The sequence below is a fragment of the Solenopsis invicta genome, chromosome 4, assembly GCF_016802725.1.
Source record: "Solenopsis invicta isolate M01_SB chromosome 4, UNIL_Sinv_3.0, whole genome shotgun sequence".
In the NCBI taxonomy this organism is placed as follows: Eukaryota; Metazoa; Arthropoda; class Insecta; order Hymenoptera; family Formicidae; genus Solenopsis; species Solenopsis invicta.
Genome location: NC_052667.1, coordinates 2,854,799 through 2,875,901, shown reverse-complemented (window position 1 = coordinate 2,875,901; position 21,103 = coordinate 2,854,799). Strand labels below are relative to the sequence as shown.

Below are 21,103 nucleotides of genomic sequence, written 5' to 3'. Positions count from 1 at the left end.
CCTCTTTTCATTCTCGGAACGAATGCATTTCCAAAGTTGTCGAGACTCACTTCGGAGACACCCTGTATATCATCGCACACTACAGACTACTTTCGCATATGTTGCAGCGACGGAATTTGGACCTGTCGGAGAGCGTATCCGCTCTCGAAGCGCGATAAGAGCAAAAAGGCCGCCTAGTATCGTCGCGTTTCCGAGAGCTGCCTCAGACGTCGCGTCGGATAAACGTTTCTCTTTACGTTACGGTGACGGGACGGGCATCGCGGGTCGTTCGATCTCGCGTAAATGCCAACCGAATGGCGAGCCTGCTCGATCTCGGATCGCGCAGCAGTCGTCGAGAGCTGCATGGCCGATGCGCGAGCACGCACGTGCGCAACGCAGTTGCACTCGCGCGCACACGCGGCGCGAACACAATGAAAGAGACAGATAGAGAGAGAGAGAGAGACGGAGACGCGAGGACAACCTGCAGATGCATGAATGACTCGAAATGACGTGCGCGTTTATTGAGCGTGGCCTGCCGACTCGCGCTCTCGGTTGCTCCCAGCAAGGACACGACATATTTTCTGACTCCGACCAGCGACGGACTCGAACGGACGCTCGAACGAGTTGGTTCCTCGATCGGCGGAGAACCGGTTGCGAAAATTAGTGATTAGTTATCGGTCAAACGGAACTTTTATTGATAAACGTAGTAACAATTTTGTATGCTGTTGATAACAATGTAACGTCATTTAATACATGTGATATTTAATATCTATGATATTTATACAATTTTATAATATCATTTATGCGCATAGAATGTAACAAATGTATAAAAGGGGGATTGCTTGACAACTATCAAACTTTCCACGGGAAGGAGTTCAGAGATACTTTACTGAACGTAATTGAGCTTTCTTTTTCTTTCTTCAGAGACGGGAAATAGATAATGCGAAAGTCTGTTTTTTTTTGTTTTTTTTTTAGTCTAACTCTAGGTAAAGACAGGTATTAAAATTTATTTGTTCGCGTTATCATTCGCTCGCGTTACCATTTGTTCACGCTGACCGGTTGTTCGTATCTTATGACCGTACAGACGGCATCGACTTAGAACGCTGCTCGGAGAGAGGATAGGGAAGGGGGAGAGAAACAGAGGAAACCGCGCGCGGGTGTGTACGCGCCCGCACGCACGTATCGGTACGTATCGATGTGTGTAAGATAATACGCGTAAGAGTAGCGTGCACACGAGACGGAATCGCATCGGGAGGGACGATGCGGGGGGGAGAAGACGGGAGGGGGGGGGGAGAAGCGGGATCGGATAAACCGATTAAAACTTACGACTTACGTAAGTGAGTCTGCGTTTTGCGCGGATACACGGCAGCTTGAATGACTTATGTACATGCATTTCCACCAATGTAGATTAATTTTTATCTCAGTTTAACTTGCTCTTCATCTTATTCCAATTCTCTCAACTAACGAAAAATAAAGAGTAAGTTAAACTGAGATCAAAGTTAATCAGCGTTGATGGAAATGGGCATCGGAGTGATTTTCGGTTGTATTTTTTTTTTTAATCCCGCGACACAATCGATCTTGCACACCCGCGACCTATTATTGTCGCTTCCGGTAGCGCTAAAGCGGGGGAGGGCGGCTCTCGAGAGAATTTGAGAACGATATGCGATCTACTGCGTAACGTTACACGTCATCATCATCGTCGTCGTCGTTCGTCGTTCATCGTCATTGTCGCTCTCCTCCTTCTCCTCCCCCGTCGTAGTCGATTTATTTCTCGAGTTTCTTTCCGGCGTTATTGCCACTCTCGGCCAATTAAAAACGCGCGTTCCCACGGTCGGGGTGTACATATCGTCGAAAGTCTTAATAGAGGAACGTGTAATGGAGGTGATAGTCGGAAGAAGGGTCCAAATAGAGGACCGTGGGCTCTTTTCCCGAAGAACGTTTTGTTCAATTTTTCAATGTATTTACGCCTAGCGGCTTGGTTTCGACGTTTCTCAATGGACGGCAGGGGGCAGTCGCTTAAATGAACATAATTTATGCCGGCAATGACGGAGTGGGCACAAAAGTAGCCTCTTTTTTCACATTTTTCACATTTTTCGCATTTTTCTCAATCGAGAATTCCACGGAGAAAAGGCGTTAACATGCGAAAAAAAGATCATGGCAAATTTAAAATTCTTAAATCTGTGAGCTGTAAAAAAAAATAACAAATAATCGCGACACCTGCGAAATGTTTTATCGTAAAAGGTCTCATAAAAATGCAGAAAGTTCAACAGATGAATGACTCATTGAAAGATGAATACTTACTGATAGCTGCGAGCACGTCGGACACATAAAAATGGCATGCATCCGAGACGGATGGGACGTAGCAAGAAAGGAAGACAGAGCGAGCGATATTTTCCCCTCTCTCTTTTATTTTCTTTCTTTTTTTTTATGCGAAAACGCGTAGTCTTTATTTTCTGACCGCAATACTTGCGCCCTTGTCTTATACAAAGAGATTACATATACAAAACACCACGAGGTTCTCGCGCGATTATTTCGTTCATCAGCGCCACGCTTGTTTGTCCCCCTTACCCCTCTCCCTTTCCCCCCCCCTCTCATCACTCACTCTCTCTCTCTCTTTCTTTCTCTTCCTCTTCTTCTCCCTCGGCCCGGTCTCCTTCTTTCCGCGTATCTACAACGTCGTTGCCCAACGACGTCCCGACCGGGAGCGATCCTCCGCTTCTCGCGATCGTGCACTTCCAAGAAGCTTCCTCCCCGATGCGACCGGCTACGTTCGCTTCCTGCTCGTCGACAAGATACGGGAGTACCGCTTTCGCGGTACTCCGTAAATACTCCGAACGCAATCGCGGAATCCAACGCGATCGCGTCTCCTCCCCGTCGATCGTCCTCGAAAGCCGTGCGTGCACTTCCAAGGACGCCAACGGGATCGTCTTCGCGTCTCTCTTCCGACGGCATACTCGTTGTGTAGCTTTCGGTGATCCTCTGGAGGAACGAGAGAGGCGTCAATCCGCACTCGTTGAATTCGACTCGGACAGGCTCGAGCGTGCCGCATGTCGTCGATCGTGCGTATCTCGCGACGTCGCGACGTCGCGACGACGACGATCGAGGATAGGCTCGTCGCTCGGGCCCGATCTTCTCGCCGAGCGGTCGCTGGTGAAGCGAGAGGCCCTTGGACAATGTCGCCGCCGCGATCCTTATCATATCCTAGAGTATCTGGAAGAGCTTCTTTAGTTCTACCATGAGTTGCCAATCGGTCTTCAGCAGGTCATCCCTGAAGTAATCCTTGCAGGCGTCTATACTCTGTCTGCTTATCTGTAACAGACCGAGAAATAGCGCCGTTATCGAATGATAAAACGTGTTTCTACGACAGATATTTCTCTCGTCCGCAAATAAAGCAGTAAAAAGAAAAAAAATCCTCTTCCGTTCCAACCGCAAAACAAAAGATAAAACGAGATCTGTATATTTTTACCCATTAAGCGTTATCTCTCCAAATAATAAACAAAAATGTCACTCTGATTTTACGTTATAAATTTCATTTCTTAATATTCTACAAATTCCAACATACCAACGGATTTTTAAACAGCGATTATCCGTATGTATAATAGTGGTAGCAGGCTGAAAGAGCTGTAAGTTAAACGCAAGAAAAAGGATAAGAGAGAAATGTCACGTTTGTAGCATCTTAAAGTTAAATCGAGCCCCCAAGAATCGATCGTGGACCTCGATAACACGGAATAATCAGCGAATCGGATGATCGGATCGGATAATCCGAGCGTGAGGACTCGAGATTGTGTGTGTGTGTGTGTGTGTGTGTGTGTGTGTGTGCGCGTGCGCGCGCACGTGTGTGTGTGTGTGTGACACCATTCATCTGCGAACGTCGAAGAGGAGAGAAGAGAAAAAAGCGTAGCGTCATATGTTACACGTTCGAATGACGCAACTTGTAACGGAAACACACGGGCGCGTCATTGGCAGTGTGACGTGGCAGACTCGGGGACGATCTGTTAAAAGCGAAATCTCAATAAAGTAACGGGCACGGGCACATCGCTGCCGAGCGTTTTGCGCGAGCCGAGCGCGCCTTCTTAACGCGTGGCCACCGATTTTCACGTGGGGCTTTTCACAAACGGAGGACTAGAGAGCCCGCGGCCGTGTGCGTATGCACACGTGCGCGCGCACGTCGAACCATTCGGAAACGTAACGCTTCACAACTGTTTCCGCCCCCACTCCCGGCCGGAAGTCCCGTTTCATTCATGGATCGGTCACAATGGTGGTTTTACGCGGCTATTGAGGACGCCTGCCTCCCGCCACGCCCCTTCTAACTTCCCTTGCTCCTCGCCGCTCCTCTCGTTCTTCTCTCTCTCTCTCTCTCTCTCTCTCTCTGTCTCTCTCATCCTCGTCCCCCACGTGTTTCCCTCCCTTCCTCCTACGTCCGTATTACCGCTCGTAAAATACGCGGAACGTTGAATATACAACAGTTCGCGGTAATCATAAAAAATTTCACCGACGGCGCAAAGCGCAGAACTAATTTGAAAGTTTAAGTTTTTCGCGCGAAACTCGCGATCGCGATTACTGCGTCTCGGATGTTATTATGCAATTTCGGCCTGCGTGACGAACGCGCGATAAGATCGTCGGGAACGTGCCGTATCGATCGATCGTTCCGAGATATACCGTCCACTTCGGACGAATCCTGCCGATCTTTCACGCTCGCGATGTACACGGTCGCGATTTTCCGTGATCCACTTTTCTCTTTCCGCCGTCGCGCCAAGATTAGGAACGGACGGTTATTCCTGAGCGCGGTCGGATAAATAAACGCCAGCCTCCGGAAAGTGTGGCGAGAAATATTGTTCCTACGCGTTATAAGTGAGGCGAGTCTTCCGAAAGTAGAAGCGAAAATATTTGTTTGAAACTTTATAAAGGCGCGAAACAACGACGTATGCTCCAACTTTCCTATCTTTTTTTATCGTTATAAGAGGTAATTATTTGCCTCTTATTAAATTTATTTACCGAGATTCAATTTTTTTTCTACATTTTGCAATATTTATCCAACAAATAAATAACCGAACTAACACGTTAACACAACGACGATATGTAATTTGTACTTTGCTGCTTATACTTTTTCACGGATTTTATATAGTTCCCTGCTTACATAGGAGCGAAAGCTGATCGTCAAACAGAAAAAATGCCCCGATGAAAAAAAATATGTATGTTTAAAGTAAAAAAAAAAGGGCAAATGTTTGCTCTCGCCCCATTTTATTCCGCGTCTGCGATCCCTTCGCATCCTTCGAAGGGATTTCCTCCGGGTGTTGAAAAGCAAAAGCGTTCGCTCTATTTCGCCCGTATGAGCCGACGTGTCGGCGGATCAGCGGCTTCGGGAGAATCGTCGTGGGAACAAGATACTTCCGGAACTGATTCCACGAACCAAACGGTAACGACGACTTCCGCTTGCCTACCAAAGCACAGGAAGGTACTTGAAGCACAACGACGATAGAAGAGGCCCGCGGAAACGGGAAGGAGAAGCGGGGAGGACGATGAGGAACGGGGGAAAGGAGGGGAAAGAGTGAAGTTGAGATGTCGGTTTGTACGAAGAAAGGCACTGATACCGTTTCTCACAGAGAAAGAAGAAGAAGAAGAAGAAGAAGAAGAAGAAGAAGAAGAAGAAGAAGCCTACGAAACATCCGTCTTAATTAACGATCGCAACAGTTTTTACACACATTTCCACGGGAATAACGTAACGGCGACGGAGTAATTGAAACTTATTCCGTTCAGTCCCGCTTTGGTCCTTCATTAATCCTTTCCGCGTATCCGACATACGCGCGTCACACATGGAATTTTCAACCTTAACTTATTTATCTAATTTGAATTTTCGTAAATACAAATATTCATGAAAATAAAACTTGAAATTTTCTGTTTCTCCTCCAGTGTTATCTGATATTATTACTATTATTACATTTGAAGCATTTACATTCCGTTTAATTTAAATGTTCAAAGAGACGCGTCAATCCTTTTGGAGCCCACGGCACGAAAACGTGGCTGTAATTAATAATAATCGCCCAAGTAAAGAACTGTTTGTGGACGTGCGAGCGTTAGAACGAAGTATCTGACCGAACTCGTCCCGTAGTCGATATCCTCGCCTGAAGGAGGAAGACGAAAAAGGAAGAAGAGTGGTAAGTGGAAGGGAGAAGGGAAAGGGACGCAGAGGGGAAAAGGTAGCGAGCTTCTACGAAGGCCGGAAGCCGACGGCGGACGAGCGATCGCCGCCGGATGTTCATCTTCCTTTTTCGATCTAGGTCTCGCATACTAAGTCGAATTTGCGTCAAGGCGAAAACGCGCTTCTCAGTTTTGCGCGCGTAAAATAATATACAATTCAAAGAGGGGGGGGGGGGGGGAAGAGGGTCTAATTATACAAGTTCGTCAAGCTTAAATTAAAATTAATTGATTGAACTTATCGCGATATCTAACATTCAATTAGACGATCTAATGTTCGTTTGTAATGTACAAATTTAATATGAAATAAATTTTGACGTGCTGAAAAGAGCGAGTAAGGAATAATAGGATGTAACAAGCCAATTACAAAATTGCCAAATTAATTAGATTTATCCTCGTACTTAATACAATATTTAATTACATTGAATTTAATACAAAAATTATAAAAATTGGATTATTACATCTACCAAAGTGTTGATAAAACACAGAATTGAAGTTATGTTTAATGTATAACAATCTAACTTCATTGTCGTTAAACAAAAATCTCTTTGATAATTATATTTTTGTAAAGTTCAGTCTAAAAATAAAAAATTCTCTCGAATCGTACAATTTTTTCATATCTTATTAAAAAAAACACACACACACACAGATTGATAAACTAACGATTAGTGCACTTACCTTGCTGATGAGAAAGTCTTTCGCCTCGAAATGACGACCGAACATCTTGGGCGCTTCTCCCGGCACAGGCTCGATTTTGATGCAGACCTCTTGGCCTTTCCTAGCCGATTCCACGGACTTGTGGTTGTACTCTATACTGGTTACCATGCCCAAGTCAACGAACTGAAACGATAGATTAACATAATCAATTAGAGAAACAGCGATACGATATATTTTGCAATAAACAGGAATGTGGCGTTCGCAATAATCGAATGATAATCATCCACGTGTTACATATATTCGACATATTATCCCACAACCTGTATCTAATTAATTCGGAATATATTATACGCCTGAAGGAGACAAGAGCTCCAACAATTTCAGATTCCAAAGAATCGTTTCACTGATACAATGATTTCACTGATCGTTGATAAATAAAATGTTTATTTTCAGATTGATCGTCTCAGCGAAACGCGGTCGGATTCGAAAAGATCGGGATTCCTGTAGCATAATAACGCGACACCGCGTTCGTTTGCGTGTGCGTTCGCTTGATTTAACATCGTGGCGGATGCCCGTACGCGATTTAACGGCGAGACAGGTCTATCTCGCGGGCGAGCGAGGCTTCGTAGCGTAGTAGCGCGACTTTCTGTAGGGGTCCTCGTTTTTCTTTTTAGCCGCCATCGATCGTCGGCGTCTGGTCGCGTGGGTATAACTGCGCCTAGGCACACCTTTACCGCGACCGGAAGTCGAGACAGCCGAGTATACCTGAACGGCACAGTCGGGCCGCGCTGTGCCGTGCCGTGCCGGGAGAGCCGAGCCTGCCTCGCAAGCCAAGTCCGAGACGTGGGTACGCATTTTCGTCGTGAATACTGGCGAGAATCGGTGAACCAAGTAGGTAGGCAGACAGGCAGGCAGATACCCGCATATACGTAGGCCGGCGCGCAGTAGGCTGGCTGGCATCGTAGACGGATCCACCGGGTGTTCGCGAATACCCGCGTATATCGCGAACAATGAAAAATTGGAATTGCGAACCGCCGACGGACTTCCGTTCGACATTTCAACCTCGCTGTTGGATTATTTCGCGCTGTCGCGCCAATGCGTCGAGTATTCGAAAGAAATATCTAGGAGACAGCCGTCGCTTTTCTCTCTCTCTTTCTTTCTTTCTTTCTTTCTTTTCGCCTCTCTCCGGAAATAATGACATTATTATTAGTTAGCGACTCTAGCCTGGCTGTAATTTCAATCACTTTAATCACGCAAATTAGATACTGCGATCCATCGCGTAAGCTACGTTTCATGAAAAACAAAAAAAAAGGAGGGGAAAATTTCTTCAAGAAATCGATTCTGAGGAAACTGCCCCAGGTGCGAGCTTTTCAGCGGACGCCGTTAGATTGGCTGCGGATCGTGAGTTTATTGAATCTCGGGACACGCTGTATAACGGTGTATACAGACGAAAAAGCCCCGAGCACGTTGCCCCGCTGCCGCGACACACCTGCGGCCGCGGGAGCGCAAAAGTGGGCGACAAACCCGGACGCGGTCGCGTCCAGGATTTGCGAGAGCCCCTCCGGCCGGCCGCGGTTAAAGGACTGGTAGCTTTTGCAAAATGCCCGAGGGTGCACGCGAGCTGCACGATCGAAAACCTACGGCCAACATCTGATATCGCGTGAGGACGAAACCGTATCCGGACGGCTCTTAAGTTTAAACCGTGATAAATTCAATTCTCGCTCTCGAGCGTTGCGAAAAACGCAAGAAACGTATCCGTAAAAACGCAATATCGAGTAATCGTAGGAAAACGCGCCACGCACGTTGCAAAAGAAAGAAAAAGCGTGTTCGTTATGGAGCGAGCAGCGGGAATGCGAAAGAGAGATGACATTAACGTAGGTATATCTTGCACGGTAGACCGCGAGAAGTAAGGCCTTGGCTCCATTATCTCTCTATGTACTGGTTCAATATTTATCCCGTATCCAAACTGCGTTAATTACATGTCTACTCGAGGCGTTACGGCAGTGGGAGGAAGCTATTCCATGAGCGTCAATATCTTGATTCGCAAAGTAAGAAGTATAATGTAATAACGAGCAGAATCTCCTCTTATCTCTCGAAAACTTGTTTTTCTTCTTCAATCATGATGAAAAACAGCAGTTTCGATAGTTCAAACAGCGCTTATCTTAAAAACTTATTTTTTTTCTCGATTAAGGACAAAAATAGAGATATCGAGTAAAGCGTACTGAAAGAAGCCGATACAGATCTGCGAGCGGCAACGCGGACGTATACGACAAGTCGGCGTTATCGCTAGGTGGACAATGACCGGTCGAATGTGCCCGCTCGTGTATCCCGAAACCCACGCCAAGAGAGCAATACCTGGCTGGACGCTCAAGCCACCCGGTATCCCCGCCTAGCCGATGACCAATAACCGAGGCATCGCTTCTCAACCCTCTCTTGAACGACGGAACGCTGCGACTGCACAAATTTAGCCAAACCATTTTACAGTGTAATCAATATATAATACAGTTTGGCTGAATAGCTTTACTAAGATTTTACTGATTTTCACTAAAATTACAGTATAATTCTTTGAAGTCTATGTATTAACCCACGATTATTACAAAGAAAAAAAAATACATTAGATGATTCAGCAAAGCTATAGCTCGTAGTGCGAATTCAATACCTGTCACCAAGATTTGACAGTTCAACAAAAAAATTATGTCTCAAAGTAATGAATGAATTATTAGAGCAATTAGTTCTTTGCTACAATGAAAATTACTAACGTTACAAGTTTTCTTTATTACAAAAGTATGTGTATCATCTTAACTAATAGTTGTGTTAAAAATTTTAATCCACATATTTGATTGATTTTCATAGAAAATTGTCTCGTATTAACGAATTGGTTGTGCTATTTTAATAAATATAATAATTATAATCGCTAAGTTTTTTCAGCTATAAAATTTTGCTACTTTAATATTTTAGTTTTTCAACAAATTTTTTTTCTCATACGTCAGTTATGTGTGCACTCAATAAAGCTATTATTATTATGATTATATACGGATTCAAGTTTCATTCTTCGATTCCGTCAGGTTTAAACGAATAATCCAGAATCTGTTATTTACCGCACGGCAGGTGGTCTCGCGACGCGGTACTCTTTTCTTTTACTCATTCTCAAATTATATTTTAGCGCAATAATTACATGTACGGTGCGAAAGGACTGAAAGATGCATATACGCGTCATGCGAGGAATATTGCGCGTGTCGGAGTTAATCAGCTCAGACGTAAAAAAAAAAAAAAGATACGATCGTCCGGGTTCCCTCTTTCCTCCCTTTGCTCCACCGTGCCGTGCATGTGTTCCACGATACGCTCTTCTGCGGCCGGCGTACTTTTATGGCGTACCCCCGTCGTCAAATTCTCGACACTCCGCCGCGGCGACCGAAAGGAATTACCATATAGGTGCACGTGTGCAGGCGGGCAAACGAACCTTGTTCGTCCTCCGCCTCGACCTTCTCCGCCCTTTCTTCCAACCTATCGCGCGGCCGCGCGCCTTCAATCCTCTCTCGGCTCCGTTCTTTCAACCGCTCGAGGTTTTAAGATAAAGTTCGGGACTCTCGAAGGACCAACCGCTAATTTCGTACGTCTCCCCTCCCTCCGTTCCTCTCTCTCTCTCTCTCTCTCTCATCTCTTTCGCAAATGTATAACATTACGCGACGTATTTTACGACTGACGTCGTCTCCGTCGTTTTTGTCACGTACTAGGAATTTCGGAAGTCTCGAGGTCGATCGTCCGCAGTTCGAGTATCATCGACCAACAGGTAGCCTCGTGGCGTTTAAACAAAAGGTTTTTTTTTTAACGAGGAGATACGTCACGTTGAAAAGAGAGAAATATGTGGCATCTCCGATTCGTAAACGATGTGATTTTAGTCGCAGTATTTAAGTAATTTTCGGCTGGCGCATTAGACGCTATCGTCTCTTTCCCTCGAGAAGACAGGGATTATCTCGAGCGACGACGTAGCGGCGGGATAGAAGAGAGGGACAGCTTAACAGCCTTGCAGCTTAAAAATCTGGTCACCACACCGGGCATACCACCCGACCCTCATCTTCTGAAATTACGGAAGCCATTACGAGCGTTATCGTCGCGCTTTACCTTTTACGACTAACATGTCAATATAGAACGCGAGTGGAGAGGCGAGAGCGATACGGTCTCTCTCTCTCTCTCTCTCGAACGCGATCGGGTCCCGGTCACGCGTGGGCCCGGGCGTATATACTGTCCACTTTAGATTTATCTCGTTCTAAGTGTCCGAGAGACACGATGATCTCTCGGGTTGCGCCACGTGGGCGGAGAAGAGACCCGCGTGGTCGGCCGGGTTGATCGGCGAGAAGGATCAAACGGAAAAGCGTGCACATGCATACACATACACGCCTTATCCGCTCGTCTTCCGATGCTAAACTATCTAACCATTCGCGCGGACACCCACTCGACCGCTGCAGTTTCTCCGATAAGTTCTCGCGACCCGTTGCGACGTTTATTGCGCTTATTGACACGTGCGTTTGTTGCATTTGCCTACTCACGAGTCATCGGTGCTAATCATCCATTTTTTTTTAATTACCAATACACGAGTGTACATGAACAAAGGGTTGTCTTGTATTATAATATATAATTGGTTGCGCGGGGCGCCTCTGTTGTTCGAGTTTCGTGCGATATCGATCGCGAGGCGCCGCGATCATTCAAGTGTGCCCACACAGCCCCGCGCTGCGTAAAGTCCGTATCGGACTATACGCATTGAAGATTGAGATTGCATTGAGATTGCATATTGGAGATTGGATCTGGGCCAAGCGGAACAAAGAAAGCAAAGATTGAGATTACAGATTGGAATTAGAGCTCGACTGAAAGCTAAAGTCTTTGACAGCTTTAAACGTTTTAGGGTTTTAAATCTAAACGCCATTTAAAACTAAAACATTTTTAAGTATATAAAAACGGATGCGAAAACAAAACATTTTAATACCTTAAGATTAAACACACTTTTTTTTTGAGTGCACGGCACGAGTTTATCTTTGTAACATTCGATTAATTTCACGATTTATTTTTAACTAAAAACTATAATTTTCATAGTAAAAGCAACTACAAATATATAATTGGCACGGAAAATGACTATGAATTATAGTAATTGCAACCGTCTTTTTTTTCTCTCAGTGTACCGTTTCTAGAGCGAACTTGTAATGAACTGTTCGCGAACAAATGCAAAATAATAACTGATAATGAACTGTTCATTAGCAAGCGAACAGAAATAAAACAATTCGATCCGTTCGCCAACTCTGATGAAGATGCATTTTAACATGTCTCGTACGTGACGCTTAGTCTCTATAATTTGCAATATTTAGCAATATATGTATAATCGTATTAATAATATTAATACTTTTACACATATTATTATGTAAAATAGTGTGCAATTAATAATTTTGCAGTAGCTATTACAAAAATAAAAATAAAATTCTCATTAAGAATAAAATACTGACAAGAGAGATAGTTTTCCTGCGCACAAGTTAGAAATGTAATTTTCTGTTATTCGCGCGAAACGATATCCTGATGCGCTGCCACAGTAATACAATGTAGCCACAGTGCGGGGTCAAGGACCTCGAGCGTAAAATGCGCGGCCCCGCCTCAAGGATGGCTCGCGAAAAGTAAAACAAAGAGAAAAAGGATTCTCCATAAATTTGAATCGCGGAGGGGCCGTGGAGGGGAACAGCTGCTCGCTAGCAGCCTAGAGATCACACGAAGTGAAAAGGGAAGAAAGGAGTTCTTAGAAAGAAGTATAGCGAGAGAGCCTCGACCTTGGCACTAAGCGCGCGCACGCTCGCGCGCCATTTGAAGGCCGATCCTTTCCCGGCGCGAAATGGGAATCCGCGGATAGGTGCAACTGCACGAGATGCCTAGCCGAGGGCTCGCTTCGTTCTGCGAAAACCACGCTAGACTACGTAAGTTGCACCTGCGTGCATCACGTCATGCGCCGCCGTGTACCGTAAGTTCCATCGTGGCGAAAGAGAAAGAGAGAGAAAGAGAGAGAGAGAGGATCCTCTCGCGGCATCGAGATATTATCCGCGAGATGCTGCGCGATCCTGCGCTTGAAACTGATGCACGACGAGATTATTTATTCCGCGAGTATACGAGATATAGGTATATGCGCGCGCGCGGCTTTCGCGACCCGATACTACGGCGGGTGTGTAACGGTACGTAGCGTTACAAGATGCACACGCGGTAAAGAAATATTGACACACATACGGAAGGTGGAGCACCCTCGAGATACTACTGCATATCGGAATTCGCCTCCGCAAGTGCAACGCTTTACGCTTTTGAAAGTTAAAACAGGTATGCGACGCTGCGCGATGCAGCAAGAGCCATGTGAAAGGCCATCGAGGACATTTGGGACAACGAACGCATTCTTAGAAAAAAATCTTTGTTAGAATTGTGTTAGAAAATTAGTCTTGCAAACATAATGTTATACGGAGAGAATTTTTTCTTAGAATTTATTCAAAATCATAATAAAATCGTGGAACCTTGAAGAATTTTACTAAAACTTTAATTAAATTTTAGTTTTAATTTTTACTAAAGTATTTTTTTTTTTTTTTATATTAAATTTGACTAAAGTTGTAAAATTTTTTTGACATTCTTTGAAACGTTGAAACATTCCGTCGACAGTACGTTTGTAATAGCAGAATAAATTATTTTTGACCTTTTATTACTTAACTTGTTACTTGACTTCTTTAACATTCTTTGCAATTCATATTGTCCCACGATTACCATGATTTTGAGAATAAGTTCTAAGAGAGATAATCATTCTGCATATGTGTGTGAGTGTATATATATATTTCATAGTACTTCTTTGTCATTTATCATGCATGTAAAGGAAATATTGTGTCGCCATGTTGCTTTTGACCTTTTTGGGTTAGATGTCAAAATTATCACTTGAAATATTTGACTTTTTCCTATCTGATACGTAATATCTCTTTGACTATCTTTCGACTATAATATTATTTGACTGTTTGACGTATAGGCATTGTTATTTGTTCATTGTCAGATTCTATCGTTTCAGAGAAACCCCAGATGGTGTAAAAAAGAATGGCACAATGCGAATTTGAATCTTTTCAAGATGCTTCCGGATATCCGAAGTAAAGTCGCATTTAGATATTTACATATGGTATGACTGTAAGAATGTACTCCATTGTTCAACTCGCTACGTACACAGGTATCGTTATCTATTCGCGTGGGTTTTATACGTTGTCATAAATATTGATGATGCTACACGGTCCGCGACGACCTTCCATGTTCACCGGAGGTGCCTTCTGCATATCGGAATTATTTTCGCGGATCGCGATATTTACATGAGGCTCTCGCGGCCCGACTATAGCGTGCGTATACGCGGCCGCATTTATCGCGGGTGCGTGCGAGGATAGACGGAAGACGAGGGGGAGGAGCCGTTCTTGGCATACTAGATAGCAGACGTGGCGCGACGCGTCTCGGCGCGGCTCGGCGCGGCGCGGCGCGGCGCGGGAGCGAGCGAGCGAGCGGGCTCACTCGCGCGCGAGACGGGAACCGGAAGTCTATTTTCGTGGCCCGCACCAATTTAGAAGGCTTTATAGTTCGTGCGACGAGAGTTAGCGGCTCTAACGGCCTCACTGCGTGCGTCGTCGGCGCTTTTGGACGCCGTTGATCGAGATTCGCGCTGCGAGATCGCCGTTTTCTGCGACCACTCGCGAATTTGCATTCGCGGCTTAAAATTGCACCGGAAATGCGGGCTACCTCGTCGTTTACTACAGTGCTGAAGACAAACACTTTGAAAATAAACAATATATAAGGTACCTGCGCCGAGCAAAGTCGATCACTCGATCATTTTAAAAACTCTATTAAAGTTTTTAAAATTTTATTTTTTTTAATTCCATTAAATAGAACTTTTTTTTTTTAATTCTATTGTTGCAAAGCTCTATTCACTAAATGAAGCAGGCCTTACTTACTATTTTATGAATAAGAAATAATAATAGAAAGCACTACATTACATTAGAATGAAATTCATTCTGAAAATCAGACGTGTGGGAGAGACCGAACTGTGAAATGCAATACAGAGAAACAGTACAATCGCACGTGCTGCCTCGGATTCGAGTTTTGGAAATGACGGAGCCCCGAAACGTAAGACGAGCCCTCGAGATATTCGAAGATCGCACGTCATTTCCCGGAAATAATATTGCATATTGGTTTCGTGGATAATTTTGTTGAAAATGTTCGGCGAACTTTCTCGGAATATAACGGGCGGGCTTGAGACTAGACGCGCGTCTCGCACGCCGGGGTTGAAAGCCCGCTCGAATCGCGTGTGCGCTGTTTAACGTTCTACGGACGTAAGCGTGTCCCCCACGTGTGCCAGAGCTGTTTACTCCTTTTCCGCCGCGACGTTTTTTATCGTCGTTGGCAGAATTAATCGCAAGCTCGAGTAAAACGATCTGGGCCGTCATTGGAAACCTCGTATCCGGCCGGACGTTTTCCCTCTTCCTCTTCCTTCCCATTCTCGCTTCCGTTCTACTAGCTACCGTTTCCTCTAGTTCTCCCCCTTGTAATGACGGACACAATGCCAATGACCATTTTGCATTGACGAGACATTATTTGGAAACGATTCTTTCGTAAAAGATATAAAGAAAAATTATTATTGATCGCGGTTCTTTATTTCTTCTAGTTTTTGTTTTTTTTTACGTCAACTAGTCTCAACTCAGAAAAATAATCTTTTTCCGTTTTTATTACTTATGAAATTTATATTTTCCAAGAGATCTTTTTATCCTCAATTACTCAAAACCCATAATTTAGAAGACCATTTTAAATCTGCCAGTGTGAGAACGCGGTAGAAATTAACCAATAATTCATTTCAAGAACAGGAAATTTGTTTTCACGCAGAACGAAATTGAAAATGTGAGATAGAGAACGACGAACACAGAGGCGATATTTAAAACGGGGTAAACAGGGAGGAAGAGCGACGTTGGTAAAAACGTAGGGACGCCGCACAGGCTGCTGGTGCAGCACGACGACGCGTTCGCGGCGCTCGCATACCGACCACATCCCGTCTTTCGGTCTTCCGGCCCTGTCAGTAGCTTTCGTGGAAACGCCTCTGGCTTCCTTCCGGCCGTTTATCACTCGTTAGACGGAAGGGGACGCGCGGACGGTGCCCGAATCCCCTCGACACGCCGAATGCGGACGTGAGACGTTCGTCCTTTCACAAGGATGCGCCCGGTCCCTTTGCTATAATATAGTGGTTGTGAACGCAGCGCTGGTGTACAAACGCTAAGAATAAGCGACACACTATCCTTTGGTATGCGACCGGCTCTTTTGAAGCTCGGGACAGTCCTTCGGGGTTAACTCGACACATCCGGTTCCGATCGTCGTGCTTGAAATTATATGGGATACACGAGAAAGTGTTCACGATGAAAGAGATTTCTCGGTTTCACGATGCTTTCCCTCACGTATTTCAAAAACCAAGTTTCACGTATTTCGATTTTATTATCATCTATATTCCTCTTTACTAACACGGATGTTCACACGAAAAGAACGATTTTGCTGAAGTATCTAAAAAAACTTAGCTATTGTATTGTATATTTTTAAGTGATAGAAAACTTTTAAGTAATTGGGACATGTTACTTAAATCTTGTAAATAAATTTCCTGAGAATTCCCGAATTTTTCAGGACTTTTAATCAAAATTCCAAGTAAGAGAATTTTTTAAGGCAGCTTCAAAATAAATTTAATTTTATTACATATACTTTTTCATATTCTTTAATCATGCAATCATAAAGAAAAGTTACTTGAGATTTTAATATTAAATTAAAGATTAAACTAAAAAATAATAATAATAATAATATAAACTAAATGCAGTATGAAGATCTGTGTAGAATGCATGCATCTAGATTACATCACTAGATAGAGAAATAATCACTGGGCAAAAAATATAAGAAATAATTTTATCACAGAGAGATAAAATATAAATTTAAAAGTAAAATTCCAAACATTTTTCCGAGTACCATTCACATGATTCACATCTCCTGAAAATTTCAGGTTTTTCCGATTGTACACACCCTGATAATAAAGTGATGATATCAGAGAAAGTCAACTTTGTTAAGAGTCTCACTTCTCCGTAAAAATCGAAGAAGACAATCCGACTGATTTTCACGGAGCCTGTCTACTCCTTGAACAATTCGCCAAGTCAGGAAGGATAATTTTCGCGTAGGAGTTCCCCCGTACTCTCGACGAGAATAACAGCCGCGTGCATTGCGGGTAATTGCGAAACGTCGCGGTCTGAATACCTCTCAATAGAGAGATATCCTCTCCGGCTTGAAATTTCTATCCGCCGCGAATTTGCACGCGCGCATGCCACGGCGTGTGCGCCAAGGAAAAGGAAGAAGACAGCGGACAGCGGACAGCGGGGAGAGTGGGACGAGACGGGAGAGAAAGGAAGAACGGCTCTATATGCGAGCGCCTTTCCGCCGGAAGAGGACTCGCGCACCGGAGCGTTTCTAGTTCCTGTCGCTCGCCCACGAGAGCTCATTGTGAATATAATTCCAAGTGATACCGCTCTAAGCAGAAAAATGTCGAAAAGAATATTCGATATCTTTCGGATAGATATCTTTCAATATTGACTGAAAAGGTAACACCTTAAAGGTATTCGAACAAGATTTTTAGATTATTTCAGATTAAGCAAGAAGTGGTATTGACAAAACTATGTGTTAAGAATTTTATTTCGTAATTTCTTAGAGAAAAACGAAATAACTCTGGTAATTATAAATTGATAACTCTGAAATTTTAGCACCTGCCATTAGTTTTAAGAAGTAAGAACCAAAATAGGATATTCAAAAAATGTAATCACTGCAACAATTCATGTTGCATAATTAATCCTCTATATAATGAGACAGTCCCGGAGTCTCCTTTCAGTTTTTAATTATTTTAATGAATTTCTTGATTTTAACTACAAATTTTTTATTTTCGTAGAATCCTTAGTATATGAATAATGTAAAAAAAAGCATAATGTCATAATAACTAAATATAATATTTACACTTTTCATCATGTTTTATATCGTTCTTTTTTGTATTGTTGCATCAATAAGATATTTTTCGTTGAAATTATTTTGCGTAATAATTTAAAGTCAATTAAATATTCATATATTATGACGGAATAATTGTAAGAGATGTGGAGCAGTCATGGTGTAGCAGCCTAAGTGCTAAAAGTAAGAACGAAAGACCTCGAGTTCGAATTACAGTCGGCTTAATTTTTCGTCTACATTTGTGTTACTATTATTTTTTTTGTAGTTATCTAATCAATTTAATGAACGGTTGCTATGTCTTCTTGATACATGTAATTAACTTATTTATTGTTCTTATCAGAACTTTAGAATACAAAGTTGAGATGTTACTTGTCCTCAAATTTCTAATTGTTGATATGACTTTATTTCTGAGTATATTTGTCTATTTTTATCTCGTAACTTAACTGTTTATCTATTTATATTTTATCGCTCCTCTGTAAAACGGCGCGGCGCCACGTTATGAAACATATCGCGTAGAGACTGAGAATCAAGTGAGCGCCAACTTAGTGCGACGTATGTCGATTGTGTTTCTCATGCAACGATAGTGTGTTGTTGAACTTATTACGATAAAGGGCCTCTCTTTCTTGCTCCTTATCTTTTGCCCTGCCTCACGCTCATTCTCTTCTTTTGCCTCTTCGCCCCAATCGTTCACTTACACCGCTCGCTCCTCCTCGAGCTTCCAACTTTCGCTTTATGGGAACGACAAGCGAGGACAAGCGAGGACAAGCTCCACACGTTCCGTTCAGCTCTGATTTTGACTCATTTTTAATTTATATATAATTTTATTAAGTTTTTCATTTTAAATAATTTTAAATACTGATTGACTTCTTAAGATTTCATGTTTTACAAAATCACATAATGCTTACTAAATATATATTTATAAAATACGTGTGCATTTATTTTATAATATACACTGGCAAAAAGTTATTGGCAAAAAGTTTAGGGCCAACGATCTATGTTACTATTTTTTTAATGAATTAATATTGCCTAAAACGATCAGGTTTTTCTTATTAAATTTTGTCTAGATTGTTGATGACAATATTTAACGATATCGAAATCTAATAAGCAAAACCTGATAATTTTAACATTTTGAAAACAGCAACATATAGACAACCTCGTTCCTAAACTCTCTAATGATAGTGTACATTAACTCATAAATATTATAAAGTGACATATATTTTAAATGTGAAATAAATAATTTTCAAATATCAGAAATTAAAAGAAATCCATTAAAAAAATATTTTGTTGCATAATATATTTAATTAATAACTTAATAGTTTGCGTCTCGATCAGTTTGACTCCTACATGTTTATTTAAAAAGTAAATTAAAATAAATTCAAAATCGATTGTATGATTATTAATAGTAAGATGATCGACATTTGATTGACTCTTGTGATCGACCTTACATGGAAAGCTGGAGCTTAATAAACGAACAAAATCCATCTGTGGCTCTAAGTAAATGAAATAAGAGAGAGAGTACGACTATTTCGTTAGCGCTCTATTATACGCCAGCAGACGGTCGCTTAGCTGATAAAGAGGAAGCAGAAGAAAACGGAGAGGAGCATCGCGCGATACGTACACAGCTGGAGCGAAGACCGCGAGGAAGAAGATGAAGAAGAAGATGCTTTACGCAGCGGAGGTTATTTCCGCCAGGACCATCCAATCGTAAAACGCGCCGAGATCTACTCTCGGAGCGAGCATAGGAAAAAAAAGAGAGAGAGAGAGAGAGAAAAAGCATCAAAAGCGCGGCGCTATCGCAACTCTCGGGTCATCGGGCCGGAGCAGAATCCGCCACCGAACGAACGAACGAACGAACGAATGAACGGACGCGCGTACGAACGGATGAACGAATGATCGGCCTACCGGTTGGTTGGTTGGTTGGTTGGTTGGTTGGTTGGTTGGTTGGTTGGTTGGTTGGTTGGTTGGTCGGTCGGTCGGTCGACGGAAAGAGCGGAAAATGGATAACGGAGGGGAGAAAAAAAGGAAACGCCGCAAGAAAACAGCAGGCCGAAAGAATCCGCCGGATTTCCGCTCGCCGTTAAAGCCGCCTATCGAGACCGGCGCGTTGCGCAACGCCCGGTACTATGTGTCCCTCTGTGTGTTTCTACGTGTGTGTACGCGTATTTGTGCGTTCGTGTGCGGCGCGCACGCCCGATAACGCATGATGGAAGTCGCGAGAGGGGAAGCGGATAGATGAATAGATAGGCTCCATGCGAGTTCTCCGAGGCGGTCTCTCTCTTTCTCTCTAAGTTCTCTCGCGGCGCCACGGGACGGCGAAATAAATTCTAAGGGAAGAGTAATCGGGACTGTTACGTAACGACATGTACGACAGTCATTAGCGCCGTTATCGATATCGCTCGTTAAATCTGCGTACAGAGCGAAGAACGTTTGCGCCCGCAAATCGCAAAACGTGACGCGCGACGATTCGCGCGACTTCGTTCTCGATCTGTGAAGACGCATCTCGCTCGCTTTGCTGCACTGCGAGAAAAGAATTGGTTGCAATTGCAATCATTTCTTTTCGACGTCAACGGTCATATATATATTTATAGTTGCTTCGACCGTGCAAATTGTAGCTATTATTAGTTATTATTACTTTGTAAATAAGCAAATGTTAACAGAATAATTATACTCACTGTAATTGTGATTGTAGTTATATACATAGAAATGTTTATTAAGTAGTGTAGTATAATAAGCTACTTTATAATTTTACAGCGTAGGTCGGGCCGTCCGTTTTGCAAGATTTCTTAGAAACGGCTAAACTTTTTTTAAACTCTGTTTTTGCTAATACATATTCAAGGATCTTAGCTTCGACGACCGAAGAAAAGTTATGAATCAAATCATTTGACTGTAAAAAGATCCAAAATCAATGCTAATAAGATTTCTCAAATCATTGAAATTCTGTAACATTATTTTTGGCGTATTGTAGCTAATAAAGAAATAAAAACATCATTAGCTCTTCATTCAGCTTTCGATTTTTATCAGAATGTCCTTTTTAGCAAACACAATTTTCCTATAATGAAATCGTCGTTGCAGCAAATAAGCAATATGTCCACAATTATAAAGCGGAAGAGAGAAACGAAGGGACGTTTGCAACAATAGAACTCTTGCGAAATTGGCAATGCGAATCATCGTGCCTGGCTCGAGAGTGCGACCGTCTCTCCGGCCAAATGTATCGCGCGCTGAAGATCCG

General features: G+C 43.1%; 1 protein-coding gene across 1 annotated transcript in view; it reads right to left on the bottom strand.

Moving 5' to 3' along the window:
• Positions 1-650: 650 nt before the first annotated feature.
• The window catches only part of LOC105195674 (eukaryotic translation initiation factor 5B), a 42,876-nt gene continuing 22,423 nt past the window's right edge, over positions 651-21,103 (bottom strand). The window contains exons 15-16 of the mRNA XM_011161185.3: positions 6,853-7,014; positions 651-3,288 (exon numbers count right to left, since the gene is read on the bottom strand). Of these exons, the coding sequence (XP_011159487.1) occupies positions 3,181-3,288; positions 6,853-7,014 (270 nt within the window). The 3' untranslated portion in view covers positions 651-3,180. The remainder of the gene's footprint in view (positions 3,289-6,852; positions 7,015-21,103) is intronic.